This window comes from Bufo gargarizans, chromosome 6 (assembly GCF_014858855.1).
Source record: "Bufo gargarizans isolate SCDJY-AF-19 chromosome 6, ASM1485885v1, whole genome shotgun sequence".
In the NCBI taxonomy this organism is placed as follows: Eukaryota; Metazoa; Chordata; class Amphibia; order Anura; family Bufonidae; genus Bufo; species Bufo gargarizans.
In genome coordinates this window covers 189,399,169-189,421,948 of record NC_058085.1, presented here as the reverse complement: position 1 = coordinate 189,421,948, position 22,780 = coordinate 189,399,169, and the positions used below count along the sequence as shown (strand labels likewise).

Genomic DNA, 22,780 nt, shown 5'->3' with positions numbered 1-22,780 from the left:
TAATATGGGCCTCACACAGCCCTGATCTCAACATCATCACATCTGTCTGGTATTACATGAAAAGAAAGAATGATATGAAAAGCTTCCATAGAGGATCTATTGTTCTCTAACATGTTTAGAAGAAACTTCCTGACGAGTTTGCTCAAAAACTGTGTGAAAGCATACCTAGAAGAATTGCTGCTGTTTTGAAGGCAAAGGGTAGTCACCTCAAATATTGAATTGATTTATATTTTTCTACACATTTTTTTACAGATAGCAAATTATGTTTGCTACTTCAATTAGGTATAAAAAAAAAATTATTAAAGATAGATCAATTTGCATATTATGTTAGCAATAAATAATGAAAATAACACACTATGCCTAGAGGATACATCATTTGGACCATGCTTACATCTCACTAATCACAGACAAATTTTATATTATCTATGAACAGTATTATATGACAGTAAATGCAATAACAGTACATTTAAAATATCAATGCTCAAACTAACAAACAGGCAACATCTATGAAATAAAAGTAACGCACCTGTACTAAATATGTAATACTTCCACCAGACCCTGTGTCTTTGTCTACTGCCTCTACCTGGAAAATGCTACTTCCAGGAAGAGTGTCCTAGAAAACACAAAATAAATGACATTCAAATTTAACAGTATGGGTAAAAAAAAAAAAAAAAAAAACCTGAATGCTCTGGTTTTTCAAGCTCTTATTTATTTCAGGAACTTTTCAGCCCTCATCCATAGAGAGATTAATAAAGTGGACTCATAATGATAAATATAGTGCTGAAACCTGAATAAAAGCCCTTATCTCCATCCCTCCAAGAAAATATGGATATTAACTATACCTCAGGCACATTCACAATATAAGGTGTATTCAGGAACTCTGGACTCTCATCATTGGCGTCTGTCACCAGAATTCGGACTCTTTCAGATACCTGCAATGAGTTTAAAATAATTGGGCATAACATAATTTCAGTGCTTTACAATTTTACTTTTCATTTTAAATGGATTGCTCAGGTTTTTGTGCTTTCTAACAAAGCCCTGCAGTGTGTTGTACCTGTTAGAAAAACTCATACTCACCTTCTACCTGCCACTATGTTGCAGCTCCCTGGCTCCATTCAGCAGTTTTCCAGTCCCTGTTCTGTGAACTTTCAGAAGGCTGGGGTCACATGCCTCTCAGCAGTCAATGACTGTCCTCACTGGTGATGTGTCCCAAAGCAGAACGTCGCTGCAGAACAGCTGTTTGGTGTGGTGTTGGACCCCTGCCGATAAAATATTGTTGGCCTATCCTGAAGACATCTACATATACATTCAGGTCCATAAATATTGGGACATTGACACAATTCTAAAATGTTTGGCTCTGTACACCACCACAATAAATTTGAAATGAAACAAACAAGATGTGCTTTAACAGCAGACTGTCAGCTTTAATTAGAGGGTATTTGCATCCAAATCAGGTGAACGGTGTAGGAATTACAACAGTTTGCATATGTGCCTCCCACTTGTTAAGGGACCAAAAGTAATGGAACAGAATAATAATCATAATTCAAACTTTCACTTTTTAATACTTGGTTGCAAATCCTTTGCAGTCAATTATAGCCTGAAGTGTGGAACGCATAGACATCACCAGACACTGGGTTTCATTCCTGGTGATGCTCTGCCAGGCCTCTACTGCAAATGCCTTCAGTTCCTGCTTGTTCTTGGGGCATTTTCCTTTCAGTTTTGTCTTTAGCAAGTGAAATGCATGCTCAATCGGATTCAGGTCAGGTGATTGACTCGGCCATTGCATAACATTCCACTTCGTTCCTATAAAAAACTCTTTGGTTGCTTTTGCAGTATGCTTTGGGTCATTGTCCATCTGCACTGTAAAGAGCCATCCAGTGGGTTCTGAAGCATTTGGCTGAATATGAGCAGATAATATTGCCCAACACACTTCAGAATTCATCCTGCTGCTTTTGTCAGCAGTCACATCATCAATAAATACAAGAGAACCAGTTCCATTGGCAGCCATACATGCCCACACCATGACACTACCACCACCATGCTTCACTGATGAGGTGGTATGCTTAGGATCATGAGCAGTTCCTTTCCTTCTCCATACTCTTCTTTTCCCATAACTCTGGTACAAGTAGATCTTGGTCTCATCTGTCCATAAGATGTTGTTTCAGAACTGCGAAGGCTCTTTTAGATGTCGTTTGGCAAACTCTAATCTGGCCTTCCTGTTTTTGTGGCTCACCAATGGTTTACATCTTGTGGTGAACCCTCTGTATTTTCTCTGGTTAAGTCTTCTCTTATGTGTGACTTTGACACACATATAGCTACCTCCTGGAGAGTGTTCTTGATCTGGCCAACTGTTGTGAAGAGTGTTTTCTTCACCAGGGAAATAATTCTTCGGTCATCCACCACAGTTGTTTTCCATCGTCTTCCGAGTCTTTTGGTGTTGCTGAGCTCACCATTCTTTTTAAGAATGTTCCAAACTGTTGTTTTGGCCACGCCTAATGTTTTTGCTATCTCTCTGATGGGTTTGTTTTGTTTTTTCCGCCTAATGATCGCTTGCTTCACTGATAGTGACAGCTCTTTGGATCTCATCTTGAGAGTTGACAGCAACAGATTCCAAATGCAAATAGCACACTTGAAATGAACTTTGGACCTTTTATCTGCTCATTGTAATTGGGATAATTAGGGAATAACACACTTGGCCATGGAACAGCTGAGAATTCCTACGTGTGAGGAAAGAAGTACAGGCGGCACTGCCTGCACTGATGTAGCCTGCAGTAATGAGAAACCGCTGGTGTGGTACGATGTACTCCACTCTGTGGTGCTCAGCGACACTGAGGTTAAGACCAAGTATGCAATGGGTAGGGAGAAGAGGAAGAAGTGGCAGCACTCACCGGAGTAGATAAGTAGTGGTTACTTTATTCAAGCTTCCTTAGAAGACGATACATGAAGGATCCAGGGGCGGACACACTGTTGCAAGCGGCGACGGCCATTTCGCGCGTGGGATCGCGCTTCCTCGGGCCGCTGTGTACGTCATTGCGCAAGCTTGCGCTTTATACAGGTGGACTTAGGAGCGGCCGGCACCGTCAGCCACAGCTGTGCACCCGTGAATCAATGACATAAGTTAAAAACATATCGACAGCGGGTGCCAATGTGGATACTGGAAACCAAATGTTAAACAAAAATTAAATGCAGATTGCACAATAATGCCCATATCAATCCGGTCACAGCCGCAGTCTCATGCATGGACGTCGGAGGGGGTAAAGACACAGCAATACAGATGCAAATATGATTAAGTACATTGTAATTCATACATTGATAACATTCGAGCTACTGCAGAGCACGGGTACAAGAAAGTTGCATTGCTAGAAGATCGCATTGCAAAGAAATCGCATTGGCAAAAAATCGCATTGCAAAAAAACAACAATCGCCCCTCTATATCGAACGCATCTGATTTACAAGAACACTGACATATCGTTCTTATCATTCATACCTGCCGCTCCCATCGCCCCAGTTTGCATAATCCACCTTGCCTCCCTCTGCAGGAGCAAGCGATGCCGGTCACCTCCCCTAAGGATGGGACGGACATGCTCAACCCCCGCAAAGGAGAGGCAACGCGGATGGGCATCGTGGGCGGTACGGATGTGATCAACAAGATGTGGGTTACCTCTGCCCGACTGTATGGAACCGACATGTTCACGGATGCGTTCGAATAGGGGGCGAATTGTTTTGCCTATATAAAAACGTTTGCAGGGGAAAAAAACTACATATACCACATAAGACGTGCGGCAGTTAATAAATTCACGTACAGTATGTTTTATTCCCCCTATCTGTAGATCTATGCTGCAGTTGTTCAATGCACAAAATGAACAGTGGCCACATTTGAAGTTGCCTCGGGGCTTCTTGAGCAAGGTCTCGTCTTTGGGCATATTAAATGCGCTCCTGACGAGCTTATCCTTAAGCGTGGGGCACTTTCTAAATGTGACCAACGGTTTATTATTTGTGAGATTGCTGAGAGAAGAGTCCCCCTTCAATAAATCCCAGTTTTGATTGATTGCTTGTCTAATTACTTCAGTGGCAGGACTGTATTGGAAGGATAACGCAAGGAGTAAGGGTTTGGCATCAAATCTTCCCTCCATAAGCAGGGAATTACGATCTAATTTCGCAGCCTTATGGAGGGCTGCTGAGACACAGTGGGTGGATTATGCAAACTGGGGCGATGGGAGCGGCGGGTATGAATTATAAGAACGATATGTCAGTGTTCTTGTAAATCAGATGCGTTCGATATAGAGGGGCGATTGTTGTTTTTTCGCAATGCGATTTTTTTCAATGTGATTTCTTGCAATGCGATTTCTTTGCAATGCGATCTTCTAGCAATGCGACTTTCTTGTACCCACGCTCTGCAGTAGCACGAATGTTATCAATGTATGAATTACAATGTACTTAATCATATTTGCATCTGTATTGCTGTGTCTTTACCCCCTCCGACGTCCATGCATGAGACTGCGGCTGTGACCCGCTTGATATGGGCATTGTTGTGCAATCTGCATTTCATTTATGTTTAACATTTGGTTTCCAGTATCCACATTGGCACCCGCTGTCGATATGTTTTTAACTTATGTCATTGATTCACGGGTGCACAGCTGTGGCTGACGGTGCCGGCCGCTCCTAAGTCCGCCTGTATAAAGCGCAAGCTTGCACAATGACGTACACAGCGGCCCGAGGAAGCGCGATCCCACGCGCGAAACGGCCGTCGCCGCTTGCAACAGTGTGTCTGCCCCTGGCTCCTTCATGTATGGTCTTCTAAGGAAGCTTGAATAAAGTAACCACTACTTATCTACTCCGGTGAGTGACGCGGCTTCTTCCTCTTCTCCCTACCCATTGCATGGAACAGCTGAGAAACCAATTGTCCCATTACTTTTGGTTCCTTAACAAGTGGGAGGCACATATGCAAACTGTTGTAATTCCTACACCGTTCACCTGATTTGGATGTAAATACCCTCAAATTAAAGCTGACAGTCTGCAGTTAAAGCACATCTTGTTTGTTTCATTTCAAATCTATTGTGGTGGTCTATAGAGCCAAAAAATATTACAATTGTGTTGATGTCCCAATATTTATTGACCTGACTGTACTTTTGTTTGCTTTTGCATGTGAGCTATAGTAGTGTGCACCTGCACTTTATTACATATTGTTTGGAGGTAGTGGTCTAAATTAATTTCTTTCCAGTAATGTCTTTTAAGCTATTTGTGTAATACTTTATATTCTAGGACAAAGTCTCTTTAGCAAAGTCTGTAGTTCAAAGGGTTGGCCACTATATCTTCATTGCTGCAGGGAACAGCACATAAAGGTAGCTAATGAAACACTGTTACTTGATTGTTTAATATGCTTAATTGTTGTTTTGGAGCACTGTTTCTTACCTGCAGCCTGGTACTGAAATCCCAAAATACCTGCTGATGAAGGGTCATGTGACCATTCTCATCCATCAGTCGCCTCCATAGTCATACACTGCAGATGGACTGTGCATGTGCTAGTTCACCTCTGTAAGGCAGGGGAGGCTGCTGATGGATGGACTGGTCACATGATGTTCCATCAACAGTCATTTTCAGGGGCAAACACAGATTTCAGAGGGTCCAAAAGCAAAACATAGTAAGGGCCATGAGATTTCTGCCTTATTTATAATTTTTTAAAAGAAACATACCTTGTCTCAACTACTTTTCCTGACTTCTAAGTTGGAAAAAGTAGAACTAGTGATTTATGAATATGTGCTCATTCTGAACACCATGTTTCTCAGTGTATTTTCCCCAGACGACTGGAATAAATACATTGATAAATATCCCTCACAAAGCTCTAAATCCTCTGCTTCTCCTCAATGTATTATAAAACTGTCAGCTTGCAGCCACCACTAGAGGGAGCTCACTGCATAGGAATGTATACAGTTATCATTTAACTGAATGTAAACTATAAAAATCAACCTACTGGTGGCTGCAGAAAAATTGTATTGTTTCCTGGTGAAGCAGGAGAATGAGTTCAGCACCAGGCCGTCTCACCATAGCCCCATAGCAGCCATGTATGTAGTCTATGGGACTGCTGAAGATTGCCAAGAAATGACTCCTCTATCACTGACAGACACTTATAGATATATAGAATCGCTGTGTTCATACTCAACTTGCTAGTCAGTTCACACAGGGCCACGTGACCACCCCCTCTTGTGATTAATGGGGCTCCCATATGTCAGCTTCCCTACAGAAGCATTAGTTCCTATCCATGGGATCTAGATAGCTTGTTCTAGCCATAATACCCTTTAAGGCCTTTACACTTACCTTGTTTATTCCATCTGATATGCTGACAATTGCCTCAATCTCATCTTCTTTCTGTAAGTATCAAAAATGAAATACTAAGAATAAAAAATGTAGCAAATATATTTTTTGTACTTACCAATAGGGATGAGCGAACTCGAACTGTATAGTTCGGGTTCGTACCGAATTTTGGGGTGTCCGTGACACGGACCCGAACCCGGACATTTTCGTAAAAGTCGGGTTCGGTGTTCGTCGCTTTCTTCGCGCTTTTGTGACGCTTTCTTGGCGCTTTTTGAAAGGCTGCAAAGCAGCCAATCAACAAGCGTCATACTACTTGCCCCAAGAGGCCATCACAGCCATGCCTACTATTGGCATGGCTGTGATTGGCCAGAGCACCATGTGACCCAGCCTCTATTTAAGCTGGAGTCACATAGCGCCGCCCGTCACTCTGCTCTGATTAGCGTAGGGAGAGGTTGCGGCTGCGACAGTAGGGCGAGATTAGGCAGATTAACTCCTCCAAAGGACTTGATTAACTGATCGATCTGCAGCTGTGGATCATTGAGCTGCTGATCCTCAATTGCTCACTGTTTTTAGGCTGCCCAGACCGTTTGTCAGTCACATTTTTCTGGGGTGATCGGCGGCCATTTTGTGTCTTGTGGTGCGCCAGCACAAGCTGCGACCAAGTGCATTTAACCCTCAATGGTGTGGTTGTTTTTTGGCTAAAGCCTACATCAGGGTGAAGCTGTCACACCAAGTGCATTTAACCAGCAATAGTCTGTTCATTTTTTGGCCATATACAAAATCAGGGGCAAGCTGCGCCTGTCACCAAGTGCATTTAACCCTCAATGGTGTAGTTGTTTTTTGGCTAAAGCCTACATCAGGGTGAAGCTGTCACACCAAGTGCATTTAACCAGCAATAGTCTGTTCATTTTTTGGCCATATACTAAATCAGGGGCAAGCTGCGCCTGTCACCAAGTGCATTTAACCCTCAATGGTGTGGTTGTTTTTTGGCTAAAGCCTACATCAGGGTGAAGCTGTCACACCAAGTGCATTTAACCAGCAATAGTCTGTTTATTTTTTGGCCATATCCCAGTCTAATTCTGTCACTAAATCCATACCGGTCACCCAGCGCCTAAATACTAGGCCTCAAATTTATATCCCGCTAAATCTGTCCTTAGTGCTGTAGCTGGGCGAGTTATTTAGTGTCCGTTCAAGCACATTTCTTGTTCTGGGTTGAAATACAATTCCCAATTTAGCAATTTCATAATTTAGTGGTTTCTGCTATATCAGAGCTATTTGAAATCTATCCCTAAAAGGGTATATAATATTCAAGGTGCACATTGGGTCATTCAGAATAACTTCACACACACCCGCTACTGTGTATTTCCAAGTCTAATTCTGGCACTAAACCCATACCTGTCACCCAGCGCCTAAATACTAGGCCTCAAATTTATATCCAGCTAAATCTGTCCCTAGTGCTGTAGCTGGGCGAGTTATTTAGTGTCCGTTCAAGCACATTTCTTGTTCTGGGTTGAAATACAATTCCCAATTTAGCAATTTCATAATTTAGTGGTTTCTGCTATATCAGAGCTATTTGAAATCTATCCCTAAAAGGGTATATAATATTCAAGGTGCACATTGGGTCATTCAGAATAACTTCACACACACCCGCTACTGTGTATTTCCAAGTCTAATTCTGGCACTAAACCCATACCTGTCACCCAGCGCCTAAATACTAGGCCTCAAATTTATATCCCGCTAAATCTGTCCTTAGTGCTGTAGCTGGGCGAGTTATTTAGTGTCCGTTCAAGCACATTTCTTGTTCTGGGTTGAAATACAATTCCCAATTTAGCAATTTCATAATTTAGTGGTTTCTGCTATATCAGAGCTATTTGAAATCTATCCCTAAAAGGGTATATAATATTCAAGGTGCACATTGGGTCATTCAGAATAACTTCACACACACCCGCTACTGTGTATTTCCAAGTCTAATTCTGGCACTAAACCCATACCTGTCACCCAGCGCCTAAATACTAGGCCTCAAATTTATATCCCGCTAAATCTGTCCTTAGTGCTGTAGCTGGGCGAGTTATTTAGTGTCCGTTCAAGCACATTTCTTGTTCTGGGTTGAAATACAATTCCCAATTTAGCAATTTCATAATTTAGTGGTTTCTGCTATATCAGAGCTATTTGAAATCTATCCCTAAAAGGGTATATAATATTCAAGGTGCACATTGGGTCATTCAGAATAACTTCACACACACCCGCTACTGTGTATTTCCAAGTCTAATTCTGGCACTAAACCCATACCTGTCACCCAGCGCCTAAATACTAGGCCTCAAATTTATATCCCGCTAAATCTGTCCTTAGTGCTGTAGCTGGGCGAGTTATTTAGTGTCCGTTCAAGCACATTTCTTGTTCTGGGTTGAAATACAATTCCCAATTTAGCAATTTCATAATTTAGTGGTTTCTGCTATATCAGAGCTATTTGAAATCTATCCCTAAAAGGGTATATAATATTCAAGGTGCACATTGGGTCATTCAGAATAACTTCACACACACCCGCTACTGTGTATTTCCAAGTCTAATTCTGGCACTAAACCCATACCTGTCACCCAGCGCCTAAATACTAGGCCTCAAATTTATATCCCGCTAAATCTGTCCCTAGTGCTGTAGCTGGGCGAGTTATTTAGTGTCCGTTCAAGCACATTTCTTGTTCTGGGTTGAAATACAATTCCCAATTTAGCAATTTCATAATTTAGTGGTTTCTGCTATATCAGAGCTATTTGAAATCTATCCCTAAAAGGGTATATAATATTCAAGGTGCACATTGGGTCATTCAGAATAACTTCAAACACACCCGCTACTGTGTATTTCCAAGTCTAATTCTGGCACTAAACCCATACCTGTCACCCAGCGCCTAAATACTAGGCCTCAAATTTATATCCCGCTAAATCTGTCCCTAGTGCTGTAGCTGGGCGAGTTATTTAGTGTCCGTTCAAGCACATTTCTTGTTCTGGGTTGAAATACAATTCCCAATTTAGCAATTTCATAATTTAGTGGTTTCTGCTATATCAGAGCTATTTGAAATCTATCCCTAAAAGGGTATATAATATTCAAGGTGCACATTGGGTCATTCAGAATAACTTCACACACACCCGCTACTGTGTATTTCCAAGTCTAATTCTGGCACTAAACCCATACCTGTCACCCAGCGCCTAAATACTAGGCCTCAAATTTATATCCAGCTAAATCTGTCCCTAGTGCTGTAGCTGGGCGAGTTATTTAGTGTCCGTTCAAGCACATTTCTTGTTCTGGGTTGAAATACAATTCCCAATTTAGCAATTTCATAATTTAGTGGTTTCTGCTATATCAGAGCTATTTGAAATCTATCCCTAAAAGGGTATATAATATTCAAGGTGCACATTGGGTCATTCAGAATAACTTCACACACACCCGCTACTGTGTATTTCCAAGTCTAATTCTGGCACTAAACCCATACCTGTCACCCAGCGCCTAAATACTAGGCCTCAAATTTATATCCCGCTAAATCTGTCCCTAGTGCTGTAGCTGGGCGAGTTATTTAGTGTCCGTTCAAGCACATTTCTTGTTCTGGGTTGAAATACAATTCCCAATTTAGCAATTTCATAATTTTGTGGTTTCTGCTATATCAGAGCTATTTGAAATCTATCCCTAAAAGGGTATATAATATTCAAGGTGCACATTGGGTCATTCAGAATAACTTCACACACACCCGCTACTGTGTATTTCCAAGTCTAATTCTGGCACTAAACCCATACCTGTCACCCAGCGCCTAAATACTAGGCCTCAAATTTATATCCAGCTAAATCTGTCCCTAGTGCTGTAGCTGGGCGAGTTATTTAGTGTCCGTTCAAGCACATTTCTTGTTCTGGGTTGAAATACAATTCCCAATTTAGCAATTTCATAATTTAGTGGTTTCTGCTATATCAGAGCTATTTGAAATCTATCCCTAAAAGGGTATATAATATTCAAGGTGCACATTGGGTCATTCAGAATAACTTCACACACACCCGCTACTGTGTATTTCCAAGTCTAATTCTGGCACTAAACCCATACCTGTCACCCAGCGCCTAAATACTAGGCCTCAAATTTATATCCCGCTAAATCTGTCCCTAGTGCTGTAGCTGGGCGAGTTATTTAGTGTCCGTTCAAGCACATTTCTTGTTCTGGGTTGAAATACAATTCCCAATTTAGCAATTTCATAATTTAGTGGTTTCTGCTATATCAGAGCTATTTGAAATCTATCCCTAAAAGGGTATATAATATTCAAGGTGCACATTGGGTCATTCAGAATAACTTCACACACACCCGCTACTGTGTATTTCCAAGTCTAATTCTGGCACTAAACCCATACCTGTCACCCAGCGCCTAAATACTAGGCCTCAAATTTATATCCAGCTAAATCTGTCCCTAGTGCTGTAGCTGGGCGAGTTATTTAGTGTCCGTTCAAGCACATTTCTTGTTCTGGGTTGAAATACAATTCCCAATTTAGCAATTTCATAATTTAGTGGTTTCTGCTATATCAGAGCTATTTGAAATCTATCCCTAAAAGGGTATATAATATTCAAGGTGCACATAGGGTCATTCAGAATAACTTCACACACCCGCTACTGTGCATTTCCAAATCTAATTCTGTCACTAAACCCATACCTGTCACCCAGCGCCTAAATACTAGGCCTCAAATTTATATCCCGCTAAATCTCTCGTTACCGCTGTCCTGTTGTGGCTGGGAAAGTTATTTAGTGTCCGTCAAAGCACATTTTTTGTTCTGGGTTGAAATACAATTCCCAATTTAGCAATTTCATAATTTAGTCGTTTCTGCTATATCAGAGCTATTTGAAATCTATCCCTAAAAGGGTAGATCATATTGAAGGTGCACATAGGGTCATTCAGAATAACTTCACACACACGCTTCTGTGCATTTCCAAGTCTAATTCTGTCACTAAATCCATACCGGTCACCCAGCGCCTAAATACTAGGCCTCAAATTTATATCCCGCTGAATTTGAATACAATACATTGGGCCAAATAATATATTTGTTGTTGTGGTGAACCATAACAATGAGAAAAACATCTAGTAAGGGACGCGGACGTGGACATGGTCGTGGTGGTGTTAGTGGACCCTCTGGTGCTGGGAGAGGACGTGGCCGTTCTGCCACATCCACACGTCCTAGTGTACCAACTACCTCAGGTCCCAGTAGCCGCCAGAATTTACAGCGATATATGGTGGGGCCCAATGCCGTTCTAAGGATGGTAAGGCCTGAGCAGGTACAGGCATTAGTCAATTGGGTGGCCGACAGTGGATCCAGCACGTTCACATTATCTCCCACCCAGTCTTCTGCAGAAAGCGCACAGATGGCGCCTGAAAACCAACCCCATCAGTCTGTCACATCACCCCCATGCATACCAGGGAAACTGTCTCAGCCTCAAGTTATGCAGCAGTCTCTTATGCTGTTTGAAGACTCCGCTGGCAGGGTTTCCCAAGGGCATCCACCTAGCCCTTCCCCAGCGGTGAAAGACATAGAATGCACTGACGCACAACCACTTATGTTTCCTGATGATGAGGACATGGGAATACCACCTCAGCATGTCTCTGATGATGACGAAACACAGGTGCCAACTGCTGCGTCTTTCTGCAGTGTGCAGACTGAACAGGAGGTCAGGGATCAAGACTGGGTGGAAGACGATGCAGGGGACGATGAGGTCCTAGACCCCACATGGAATGAAGGTCGTGCCACTGACTTTCACAGTTCGGAGGAAGAGGCAGTGGTGAGACCGAGCCAACAGCGTAGCAAAAGAGGGAGCAGTGGGCAAAAGCAGAACACCCGCCGCCAAGAGACTCCGCCTGCTACTGACCGCCGCCATCTGGGACCGAGCACCCCAAAGGCAGCTTCAAGGAGTTCCCTGGCATGGCACTTCTTCAAACAATGTGCTGACGACAAGACCCGAGTGGTTTGCACGCTGTGCCATCAGAGCCTGAAGCGAGGCATTAACGTTCTGAACCTGAGCACAACCTGCATGACCAGGCACCTGCATGCAAAGCATGAACTGCAGTGGAGTAAACACCTTAAAACCAAGGAAGTCACTCAGGCTCCCCCTGCTACCTCTTCTGCTGCTGCTGCCTCGGCCTATTCTGCTGCTGCCGCCTCGGCCTCTTCCTCCGCCTCTGGAGGAACGTTGGCACCTGCCGCCCAGCAAACAGGGGATGTACCACCAACACCACCACCACCACCTCCGTCACCAAGCGTCTCAACCATGTCACACGCCAGCGTTCAGCTCTCCATCTCACAAACATTTGATAGAAAGCGTAAATTCCCACCTAGCCACCCTCGATCCCTGGCCCTGAATGCCAGCATTTCTAAACTACTGGCCTATGAAATGCTGTCATTTAGGCTGGTGGACACAGACAGCTTCAAACAGCTCATGTCGCTTGCTGTCCCACAGTATGTTGTTCCCAGCCGGCACTACTTCTCCAAGAGAGCCGTGCCTTCCCTGCACAATCAAGTATCCGATAAAATCAAGTGTGCACTGCGCAACGCCATCTGTGGCAAGGTCCACCTAACCACAGATACGTGGACCAGTAAGCACGGCCAGGGACGCTATATCTCCCTAACTGCACACTGGGTAAATGTAGTGGCAGCTGGGCCCCAGGCGGAGAGCTGTTTGGCGCACGTCCTTCCGCCGCCAAGGATCGCAGGGCAACATTCTTTGCCTCCTGTTGCCACCTCCTCCTTCTCGGCTTCCTCCTCCTCTTCTTCCACCTGCTCATCCAGTCAGCCACACACCTTCACCACCAACTTCAGCACAGCCCGGGGTAAACGTCAGCAGGCCATTCTGAAACTCATATGTTTGGGGGACAGGCCCCACACCGCACAGGAGTTGTGGCGGGGTATAGAACAACAGACCGACGAGTGGTTGCTGCCGGTGAGCCTCAAGCCCGGCCTGGTGGTGTGTGATAATGGGCGAAATCTCGTTGCAGCTCTGGGACTAGCCAATTTGACGCACATCCCTTGCTTGGCGCATGTGCTGAATTTGGTGGTGCAGAAGTTCATTCACAACTACCCCGACATGTCAGAGCTGCTGCATAAAGTGCGGGCCGTCTGTTCGCGCTTCCGGCGTTCACATCCTGCTGCTGCTCGCCTGTCTGCGCTACAGCGTAACTTCGGCCTTCCCGCTCACCGCCTCATATGCGACGTGCCCACCAGGTGGAACTCCACCTTGCACATGCTGGACAGACTGTGCGAGCAGCAGCAGGCCATAGTGGAGTTTCAGCTGCAGCACGCACGGGTCAGTCGCACTACAGAACAGCACCACTTCACCACCAATGACTGGGCCTCCATGCGAGACCTGTGTGCCCTGTTGCGCTGTTTCGAGTACTCCACCAACATGGCCAGTGGCGATGACACCGTTATCAGCGTTACAATACCACTTCTATGTCTCCTTGAGAAAACACTTAGGGCGATGATGGAAGAGGAGGTGGCCCAGGAGGAGGAGGAGGAGGAGGAAGAGGGGTCATTTTTAGCACTTTCAGGCCAGTCTCTTCGAAGTGACTCAGAGGGAGGTTTTTGGCAACAGCAGAGGCCAGGTACAAATGTGGCCAGCCAGGGCCCACTACTGGAGGACGAGGAGGACGAGGATGAGGAGGAGGTGGAGGAGGATGAGGATGAAGCATGGTCACAGCGGGGTGGCACCCAACGCAGCTCGGGTCCATCACTGGTGCGTGGCTGGGGGGAAAGGCAGGACGATGACGATACGCCTCCCACAGAGGACAGCTTGTCCTTACCCCTGGGCAGCCTGGCACACATGAGCGACTACATGCTGCAGTGCCTGCGCAACGACAGCAGAGTTGCCCACATTTTAACCTGTGCGGACTACTGGGTTGCCACCCTGCTGGATCCACGCTACAAAGACAATGTGCCCACCTTACTTCCTGCACTGGAGCGTGATAGGAAGATGCGCGAGTACAAGCGCACGTTGGTAGACGCGCTACTGAGAGCATTCCCAAATGTCACAGGGGAACAAGTGGAAGCCCAAGGCCAAGGCAGAGGAGGAGCAAGAGGTCGCCAAGGCAGCTGTGTCACGGCCAGCTCCTCTGAGGGCAGGGTTAGCATGGCAGAGATGTGGAAAACTTTTGTCAACACGCCACAGCTAACTGCACCACCACCTGATACGCAACGTGTTAGCAGGAGGCAACATTTCACTAACATGGTGGAACAGTACGTGTGCACACCCCTCCACGTACTGACTGATGGTTCGGCCCCATTCAACTTCTGGGTCTCTAAATTGTCCACGTGGCCAGAGCTAGCCTTTTATGCCTTGGAGGTGCTGGCCTGCCCGGCAGCCAGCGTTTTGTCTGAACGTGTATTCAGCACGGCAGGGGGCGTCATTACAGACAAACGCAGCCGCCTGTCTACAGCCAATGTGGACAAGCTGACGTTCATAAAAATGAACCAGGCATGGATCCCACAGGACCTGTCCGTCCCTTGTCCAGATTAGACATTAACTACCTCCCCATAACCATATATTATTGGACTCCAGGGCACTTCCTCATTCAATCCTATTTTTATTTTCATTTTACCATTATATTGCGAGGCTACCCAAAGTTGAATGAACCTCTCCTCTGCCTGTGTGCTAGGCCTAAATATATGCCAATGGACTGTTGCAGTGGTGGGTGACGTGAAGCCTCATTCTCTGCTATGACATGCAGACTAATTCTCTGCTGACATGAAGACAGATTCTCTGTTACGGGACCTCCCTCCTCTGCCTGGGTGCTGGGCCTAAATATATGCCAATGGACTGTTGCAGTGGTGGGTGACGTGAAGCCTGATTCTCTGCTATGACATGCAGACTAATTCTCTGCTGACATGAAGACAGATTCTCTGTTACGGGACCTCTCTCCTCTGCCTGTGTGTGTGCTGGGCCTAAATATATGCCAATGGACTGTTGCAGTGGTGGCTGACGTGAAGCCTCATTCTCTGCTATGACATGCAGACTAATTCTCTGCTGACATGAAGCCAGATTGTCTGTTACGGGACCTCTCTCCTCTGCCTGTGTGTGTGCTGGGCCTAAATATATGCCAATGGACTGTTGCAGTGGTGGCTGACGTGAAGCCTCATTCTCTGCTATGACATGCAGACTAATTCTCTGCTGACATGAAGACAGATTCTCTGTTACGGGACCTCTCTCCTCTGCCTGTGTGTGTGCTGGGCCTAAATATATGCCAATGGACTGTTGCAGTGGTGGCTGACGTGAAGCCTCATTCTCTGCTATGACATGCAGACTAATTCTCTGCTGACATGAAGCCAGATTGTCTGTTACGGGACCTCTCTCCTCTGCCTGTGTGTGTGCTGGGCCTAAATATATGCCAATGGACTGTTGCAGTGGTGGCTGACGTGAAGCCTCATTCTCTGCTATGACATGCAGACTAATTCTCTGCTGACATGAAGACAGATTCTCTGTTACGGGACCTCCCTCCTCTGCCTGGGTGCTTGGCCTAAATATATGCCAATGGACTGTTGCAGTGGTGGCTGACGTGAAGCCTCATTCTCTGCTATGACATGCAGACTAATTCTCTGCTGACATGAAGACAGATTCTCTGTTACGGGACCTCCCTCCTCTGCCTGGGTGCTGGGCCTAAATATATGCCAATGGACTGTTGCAGTGGTGGGTGACGTGAAGCCTCATTCTCTGCTATGACATGCAGACTGATTCTCTGCTGTCATGAAGCCAGATTGTCTGTTACGGGACCTCCCTCCTCTGCCTGGGTGCTGGGCCTAAATATATGCCAATGGACTGTTGCAGTGGTGGCTGACGTGAAGCCTCATTCTCTGCTATGACATGCAGACTGATTCTCTGCTGACATGAAGCCAGATTGTCTGTTACGGGACCTCTCTCCTCTGCCTGTGTGCTAAGCCTAAATATATGCCAATGGACTGTTGCAGTGGTGGCTGACGTGAAGCCTCATTCTCTGCTATGACATGCAGACTGATTCTCTGCTGACATGAAGCCAGATCGTCTGTTACGGGACCTCTCTGCTCTGCCTGTGTGCTAGGCCTAAATATATGCCAATGGACTGTTGCAGTGGTGGGTGACGTGAAGCCTCATTCTCTGCTATGACATGCAGACTGATTCTCTGCTGTCATGAAGCCAGATTGTCTGTTACGGGACCTCTCTGCTCTGCCTGTGTGCTAGGCCTAAATATATGCCAATGGACTGTTGCAGTGGTGGGTGACGTGAAGCCTCATTCTCTGCTATGACATGCAGACTGATTCTCTGCTGACATGAAGCCAGATTGTCTGTTACGGGACCTCTCTCCTCTGCCTGTGTGCTAGGCCTAAATATATGCCAATGGACTGTTGCAGTGGTGGCTGACGTGAAGCCTGATTCTCTGCTATGACATGCAGACTGATTCTCTGCTGACATGAAGCCAGATTGTCTGTTACGGGACCTCTCTGCTCTGCCTGTGTGCTAGGCCTAAATATATGCCAATGGACTGTTGCAGTGGTGGCTGACGTGAAGCCTCATTCTCTGCTATGACATGCAGACTGATTCTCTGCTGACATGAAGCCAGATTGTCTGTTACGGGACCTCTCTGCTCTGCCTGTGTGCTAGGCCTAAATATATGCCAATGGACTGTTGCAGTGGTGGGTGACGTGAAGCCTCATTCTCTGCTATGACATGCAGACTGATTCTCTGCTGACATGAAGCCAGATTCTCTGTTACGGGACCTCTCTCCTCTGCCTGTGTGTGTGCTGGGCCTAAATATATGCCAATGGACTGTTGCAGTGGTGGCTGACGTGAAGCCTGATTCTCTGCTATGACATGCAGACTGATTCTCTGCTGACATGAAGCCAGATTGTCTGTTACGGGACCTCTCTCCTCTGCCTGTGTGTGTGCTGGGCCTAAATATATGCCAATGGACTGTTGCAGTGGTGGCTGACGTGAAGCCTCATTCTCTGCTATGACATGCAGACTAATTCTCTGCTGACATGAAGACAGATTCTCTGTTACGGGACCTCTCTCCTCTGCCTGGGTGCCGGGGCCTAAATATCTGAGAATGGACTGTTCCAGTGGTGGGTGACGGGAAGCCAGATTCTCTGCTATGGAACCTCTCTCCAATTGATTTTGGTTAATTTTTATTTATTTAATTTTTATTTTAATTCATTTCCCTATCCACATTTGTTTGCAGGGGATTTACCTACATGTTGCTGCCTTTTGCAGCCCTCTAGCTCTTTCCTGGGCTGTTTTACAGCCTTTTTAGTGCCGAAAAGTTCGGGTCCCCATTGACTTCAATGGGGTTCGGGTTCGGGACGAAGTTCGGATCGGGTTCGGATCCCGAACCCGAACATTTCCGGGATGTTCGGCCGAACTTCTCGAACCCGAACATCCAGGTGTTCGCTCAACTCTACTTACCAACTAAAAGCATTAAAATCTAAGTAAGAACTAAGTTTTAAGCACATTTGAAATCATTCAGAAGGAATATGTAGATAAGAAAAGTAAGACAAAGGAATACATTTCAAGTAAACAAAATCATTTAAGCAAATTTACAAATAGTTTTAAACATCATACACAATATGTTCACAGCACCTACACAGACCTGTGATTCTCTATGTTTACTGGCTGTGTAGTGTAATCCTGCAGCCATACTCCTATCTGCTACTGAATGTACAGTACGTTAGCAAGAGGTAAAGGACAGATGGAAGGGAATGCTGTATGACTGCAGGCTCATAGGGCATAGGCTTTATTCATAGCAATAAAAAGTTGTAGATATTTAAAGACATCCTAAATTATACAAGGCTTGTATTTATGTACCTCTCGGTCTAGCTCTTCAATCACTGTGATGTTTCCATTGATAGGGTCAATGGAAAAATAACGCTTTGATCCAGGTTCAAAGGTTAAACCATAAGTCACTGGATAGCCTTCAGGATCAGTGCCATTCAATGTATAGATGAATGCACCTGTACAGAAAAATAAAGTGTAGTATGAATAAATGTAATAAAATCACACAAACACAATACAAATGAAGGTGAAAAAAAAACTAATATATACACTAAATGCATAATATAGGGTTATTAGGACCCCATTCTTTTTTTACTTCCAGTGAAACAGTGTCATAAAACAAGGTCTTAAATTTTAGTTTATCCAAGGTGCCTCTTCTGCCAATCTAGTCTGTTGTGGAAAAATTATTGTTCGCTGTATGGTCGCCATCTATCCTATGGAGATGCGCAGATTCATTCGCATCTGCACAGAAACTTTTGTGCGATGGTCTGGTCGTCCCGACCTGTAGCTGATTTGTGCTTGGCCTGGTATTACTGCAGGATACCAGTGCAGTGGCGGCGGCTGAGGCGGGAGGGATGGGGACCGTCGAACAAAGGTTTCGTCATCCACGAGGATAAGCGCGGCAACGGAAAGGGGTGCAAATAAGTGTGCAAACTTCGCGCAATCATTCATATCTTCGCCAGCCAATCACTTCATACCATAACCTGTCTCCCCATTGGTCATGATTAGAAGACCGCCTTCCAGCCAATCACTTCATACCATAACCTGTCTCCCCATTGTTCATGATTGTAAGACTGCCTTCCATCTTCTGGTATAAATAAACCTTGCCTAGCTGTTGGAAGCAGGCATATTATTGGATCCTACTTGAGAACGTCTCTGTGATGTTATTTTGGAGGAATTGCGCACACATCGACTCACACTACACCAAGGATGCCCCGATTGTACTTCTGGCGGTTGTTTTCGGTTGTGAGAACGAGACATAGAAGCAAACGGCGATATCAAGTCCCTCTAGACCCCCCAAGTTGGAAAAGTACATTTACCTCTAACCTCTACCTTGCATAACATCAAATGGTTGCATTGAGTAAAGTTTGAATTTGCTACACTAGGGAGAGTGGCCAGGCAGTCGAGAGAGATGGCAGCATAACTGCTAGGTTCCATCTCCACAGCAGCGACAACTCCTAGCAAAGCCTGGTAGGCTTTGCTAGACCCAACGATCCTGCTCATTTCCTGGGACCCTTCAATTATGCAAAAGATGCTGAGAGACAAGAAAAGCCACAGGACACAAGGAAAACTGGACTTTTTCTTCCAGCATGAGCGAGCCAAAGATAGCGTTGGGTCTAGCGCGCACTCCTCCTCCTCCAATTTTAGACTGCAGCACTGTCAGCAACAGGGCTCTGTCCTGCATACTACCCCGCTGGCCTTATCTGCCTCCCTGCACCTCTCTCTAGTGTCTCTGCCTGGGACACATAATGATCAACTAGCGGTGATGGATACAGGCTTAGCTTCTCCACAGGATGTGACACCTTCACTCCCACCGACAAAGTCTGCCAACCCGGCCAAGCGAAAGCCCAGAAGGCAGGGCTCCCCTACAACAGCAGATACCAGTCATTCTGCAGCAAAGTCTACCTCTCTGACATTAGCTGAGGCATTTCAAGACTTTCACATATCAGACTTGCCAGCATCTGGCAATCTATTAAAAGAGATTTTAATGGCATTTAGTACTTTTATGACAGCCAACCTGACACAACTCATGACTCCAATTCAGTCTACAGTGGAAGAATTAGATGGCAAGTTCTAGCATGTGGAATCCAAAATGGGTGACTTTCCATCCTTACACAATCAGCTGATAGACGCCTATAATGCCCTCTCCGATGATGTAGCGCACCTACAGGGGGGGTCCAGCGGGTCTGGACCCCCCTAGAACAACCAGCCCAAATTATTATTTTTTTATCCTTCAGGGCCGCTTCGCCGATCACCACAGGCGGTGCGGCCCTGGATGTAATTACGGCGGCGGTGGTGGGGGGGCCGGGGGCGCAGTAGGAGATGTGCGCTTCCATTGTGGAAGCGCTCATCTCCATATCTAATCCATCTGTATCGCTGTCCTTAGGACAGAGATACAGATGCCTGTGCTGCGGCAGAGCAGGGGAGGGTGAGGTGTGTCCCTCCCCTGTTCTTCTGATAGGCCGCAGGCACTAATGCCTGCAGCCTATTAGAGGCCGGCTCACGGGCGCGATGACGTCATCATCGCGCCGCCTGAGCCGGGCAGCACACAGCAGGGACACAGGCCGGAAGAGGCCTGCATCACATCGCTGCTGATGGAGGTAAGTATCAGTGTATTTTTTTAATTTTTTTTTGGAGGGGGGGATGGGCACTATGGGGGCACTAAAGGGGAGAACTGGGGAGCATCTGGTGGTACTTTTTTTTTGGGTGGCACTTCTTACTGGCACATTATGGGGGGGGGCACCATGGGGGAGAGGCATTATGGGGGGGCACTATGGAGGCTCTAAAGGGGCTTTTTTTTTTTACACACTATGGGGGGCACTATAGGGGAGAACGGCACTATGGGGCATCTGGTGGCACTATAGGGGCATTATTTGGGGGTACCATGGAGGAGAGGAGCACTATGGGGGCTCTAAAGGGGCTTTTTTTTACACATTATGGGGGGCACTATAGGGGAGAACGGCCCTAGGGGGCATCTGGTGGCACTATAGGGGCATTATTTGGGGGCACTATGGGGAAGTGGGGGTTCTAAAGGCGCCTTTTTTTCTTATTGGCACATGGGGGCATTATGGCATCTGGTGGCACTAAGGGGGCATTTTTTACTGGCACATTATGGGAGGCACTATGGAGGAGTGGAGCACTATTGGGGCATATGGTGGCACTTTGAAAGGGCATTTTTTTCTGGCACATTATGGGGCGGCACCATGGGGGAGAGGAGCACTATGGGGGCATCTGGGGGGTCTAAAGGGGCTTTTTTTTTATTGACTCATTATGGGGGCACTATAGTGGAGAATGGCACTATGGGGCATCTGGTGGCACTATAGGGGCATTATTTGGGGGCACTAAGGGGAAGTGGGGGCTCTAAAGGGGCCTTTATTCTTATTGGCACATTATGGGGCATTATGGCATCTGGTGGCACTAAGGGGGCATTTTTTTACTGGCACATTATGGTAGGCACTATAGGGGAGAGTGGCACTATGGGGGAGAGGAGCACTATTGGGGCATATGGTGGCACTTAGAAGGGGCATTTTTTACTGGCATATTATGGGGGACACTATGGGGAAGGGGGAGAGGAGCACTATGAGGGCATTTACTGGGGCACTATATAGGGGTATTTTATACTGGCATACATTATGGGGACATTAGCTCAACAGCGGGCACTAAGTAGGGGTATTTTATGTACTGTCATATTGTAGGGAGAATTATTAGTACTAGGAGGTATTATGCGGAGCTTTGCTAATACTGGGGGGCTATGAGGAACATGATTACTAGTATGGGCACTATAGGGGCATTATTACTACTGTGTACTCCGGCAGAGAATTATTTCTATTTTGGGGAGCCCTGTTACTTTGGGGGGCACCCTGCCACAGTATCAGCTTAGCACAATAATTTTTGGGTGATATTATCTTTATACTATTAATGTCTGGGCGCAGCTATTATTTTAGAGCACTGTGTGCCAATAATTGTTGAAGGGGGCACTATCTGTGTGGTAGTAGTATTTCCAGGGGGACTGTTCCTGCAGTATAGTATTGGGGGCACAGCGGGCTCAGTATTGGGGCACTATCTATGTGGTAGCAGTATTTCCAGGGGGACTGTTTCTGCAGTATAGTATTGGGGGCACAGCGGGCACAGTATTGGGGCACTATCTGTGTGGTAGTAGTATTTCCAGGGGGACTGTTTCTGCAGTATAGTATTGGGGGTACAGCGGGCACAGTATTGGGGGTGGCAGGAAAGGGTGTTCAGAAGATGTGAAGATGATGGAAATGTGGGAAACTAATGTCTGTTTGTTAATCTCTGCAGAGATGGGAAATGGCTAAAAAAAATCATCATGGCGGTCTGGTCTGAATGGAGAAGATAAAGAAAGAGAACATCTACAACAAAGGTGACATCACTGGATGTAAGAGGTATGGGGCGCTATGTAGGAGAGGAGATGCTCCGGCTCCTCCCCCTTCCATTTGCAGAAGGAGGATTCAGAGCTGGATGAGGATGGTCAAGGGGGGCAGCAGGCCACGGGCGGGTGGCAGATCTGGGGAGGGAGGAGAGCGGAGGAGCTGTAGCCTGCTGTTTATTGTATAATGTGAAGCAGGCAGTGCAGCCAGGACAGACCTCCCCCTCTCTCCGTATGATGTGTAGAGACAGGCCGCAACTATAGAATGTCAGCTGTACAGTGTTTGTTGGGAGTGGCCTATTATATGTAGGAGGGGCTTTTAATAATGGGCGGGGCTAAAAAATGTTTTTCCTACAGAGCTTTTAGAATCGCCAAGTAAAAGAATCAGAGCAACACACTACACCCCTTCCCTGCATTTTTAAATATAAAGGGGGCTTTGAAAAATTTAATTAGCACAGAGCACTACACATGCCATATTTTTTTGCCTTTCGGACCCCCCCTAGACAAAATTCCTGGGTGCTCCCCTGCTCCGTATATGCCATTTATTGCAGATGGATGAACC

The 22,780-nt window shown here is 45.9% G+C and overlaps 1 protein-coding gene across 1 annotated transcript in view; it reads right to left on the bottom strand.

Annotated features, from left to right (window-relative positions):
- CDHR1 (cadherin related family member 1) overlaps positions 1–22,780 on the bottom strand; it is a 181,057-nt gene that overhangs the window by 133,070 nt on the left and 25,207 nt on the right. Inside the window, exons 3-6 of the mRNA XM_044300029.1 lie at positions 18,144–18,289; positions 6,316–6,366; positions 843–932; positions 527–613 (exon numbers count right to left, since the gene is read on the bottom strand). Coding sequence (XP_044155964.1) covers positions 527–613; positions 843–932; positions 6,316–6,366; positions 18,144–18,289 — 374 coding nt within the window. The remainder of the gene's footprint in view (positions 1–526; positions 614–842; positions 933–6,315; positions 6,367–18,143; positions 18,290–22,780) is intronic.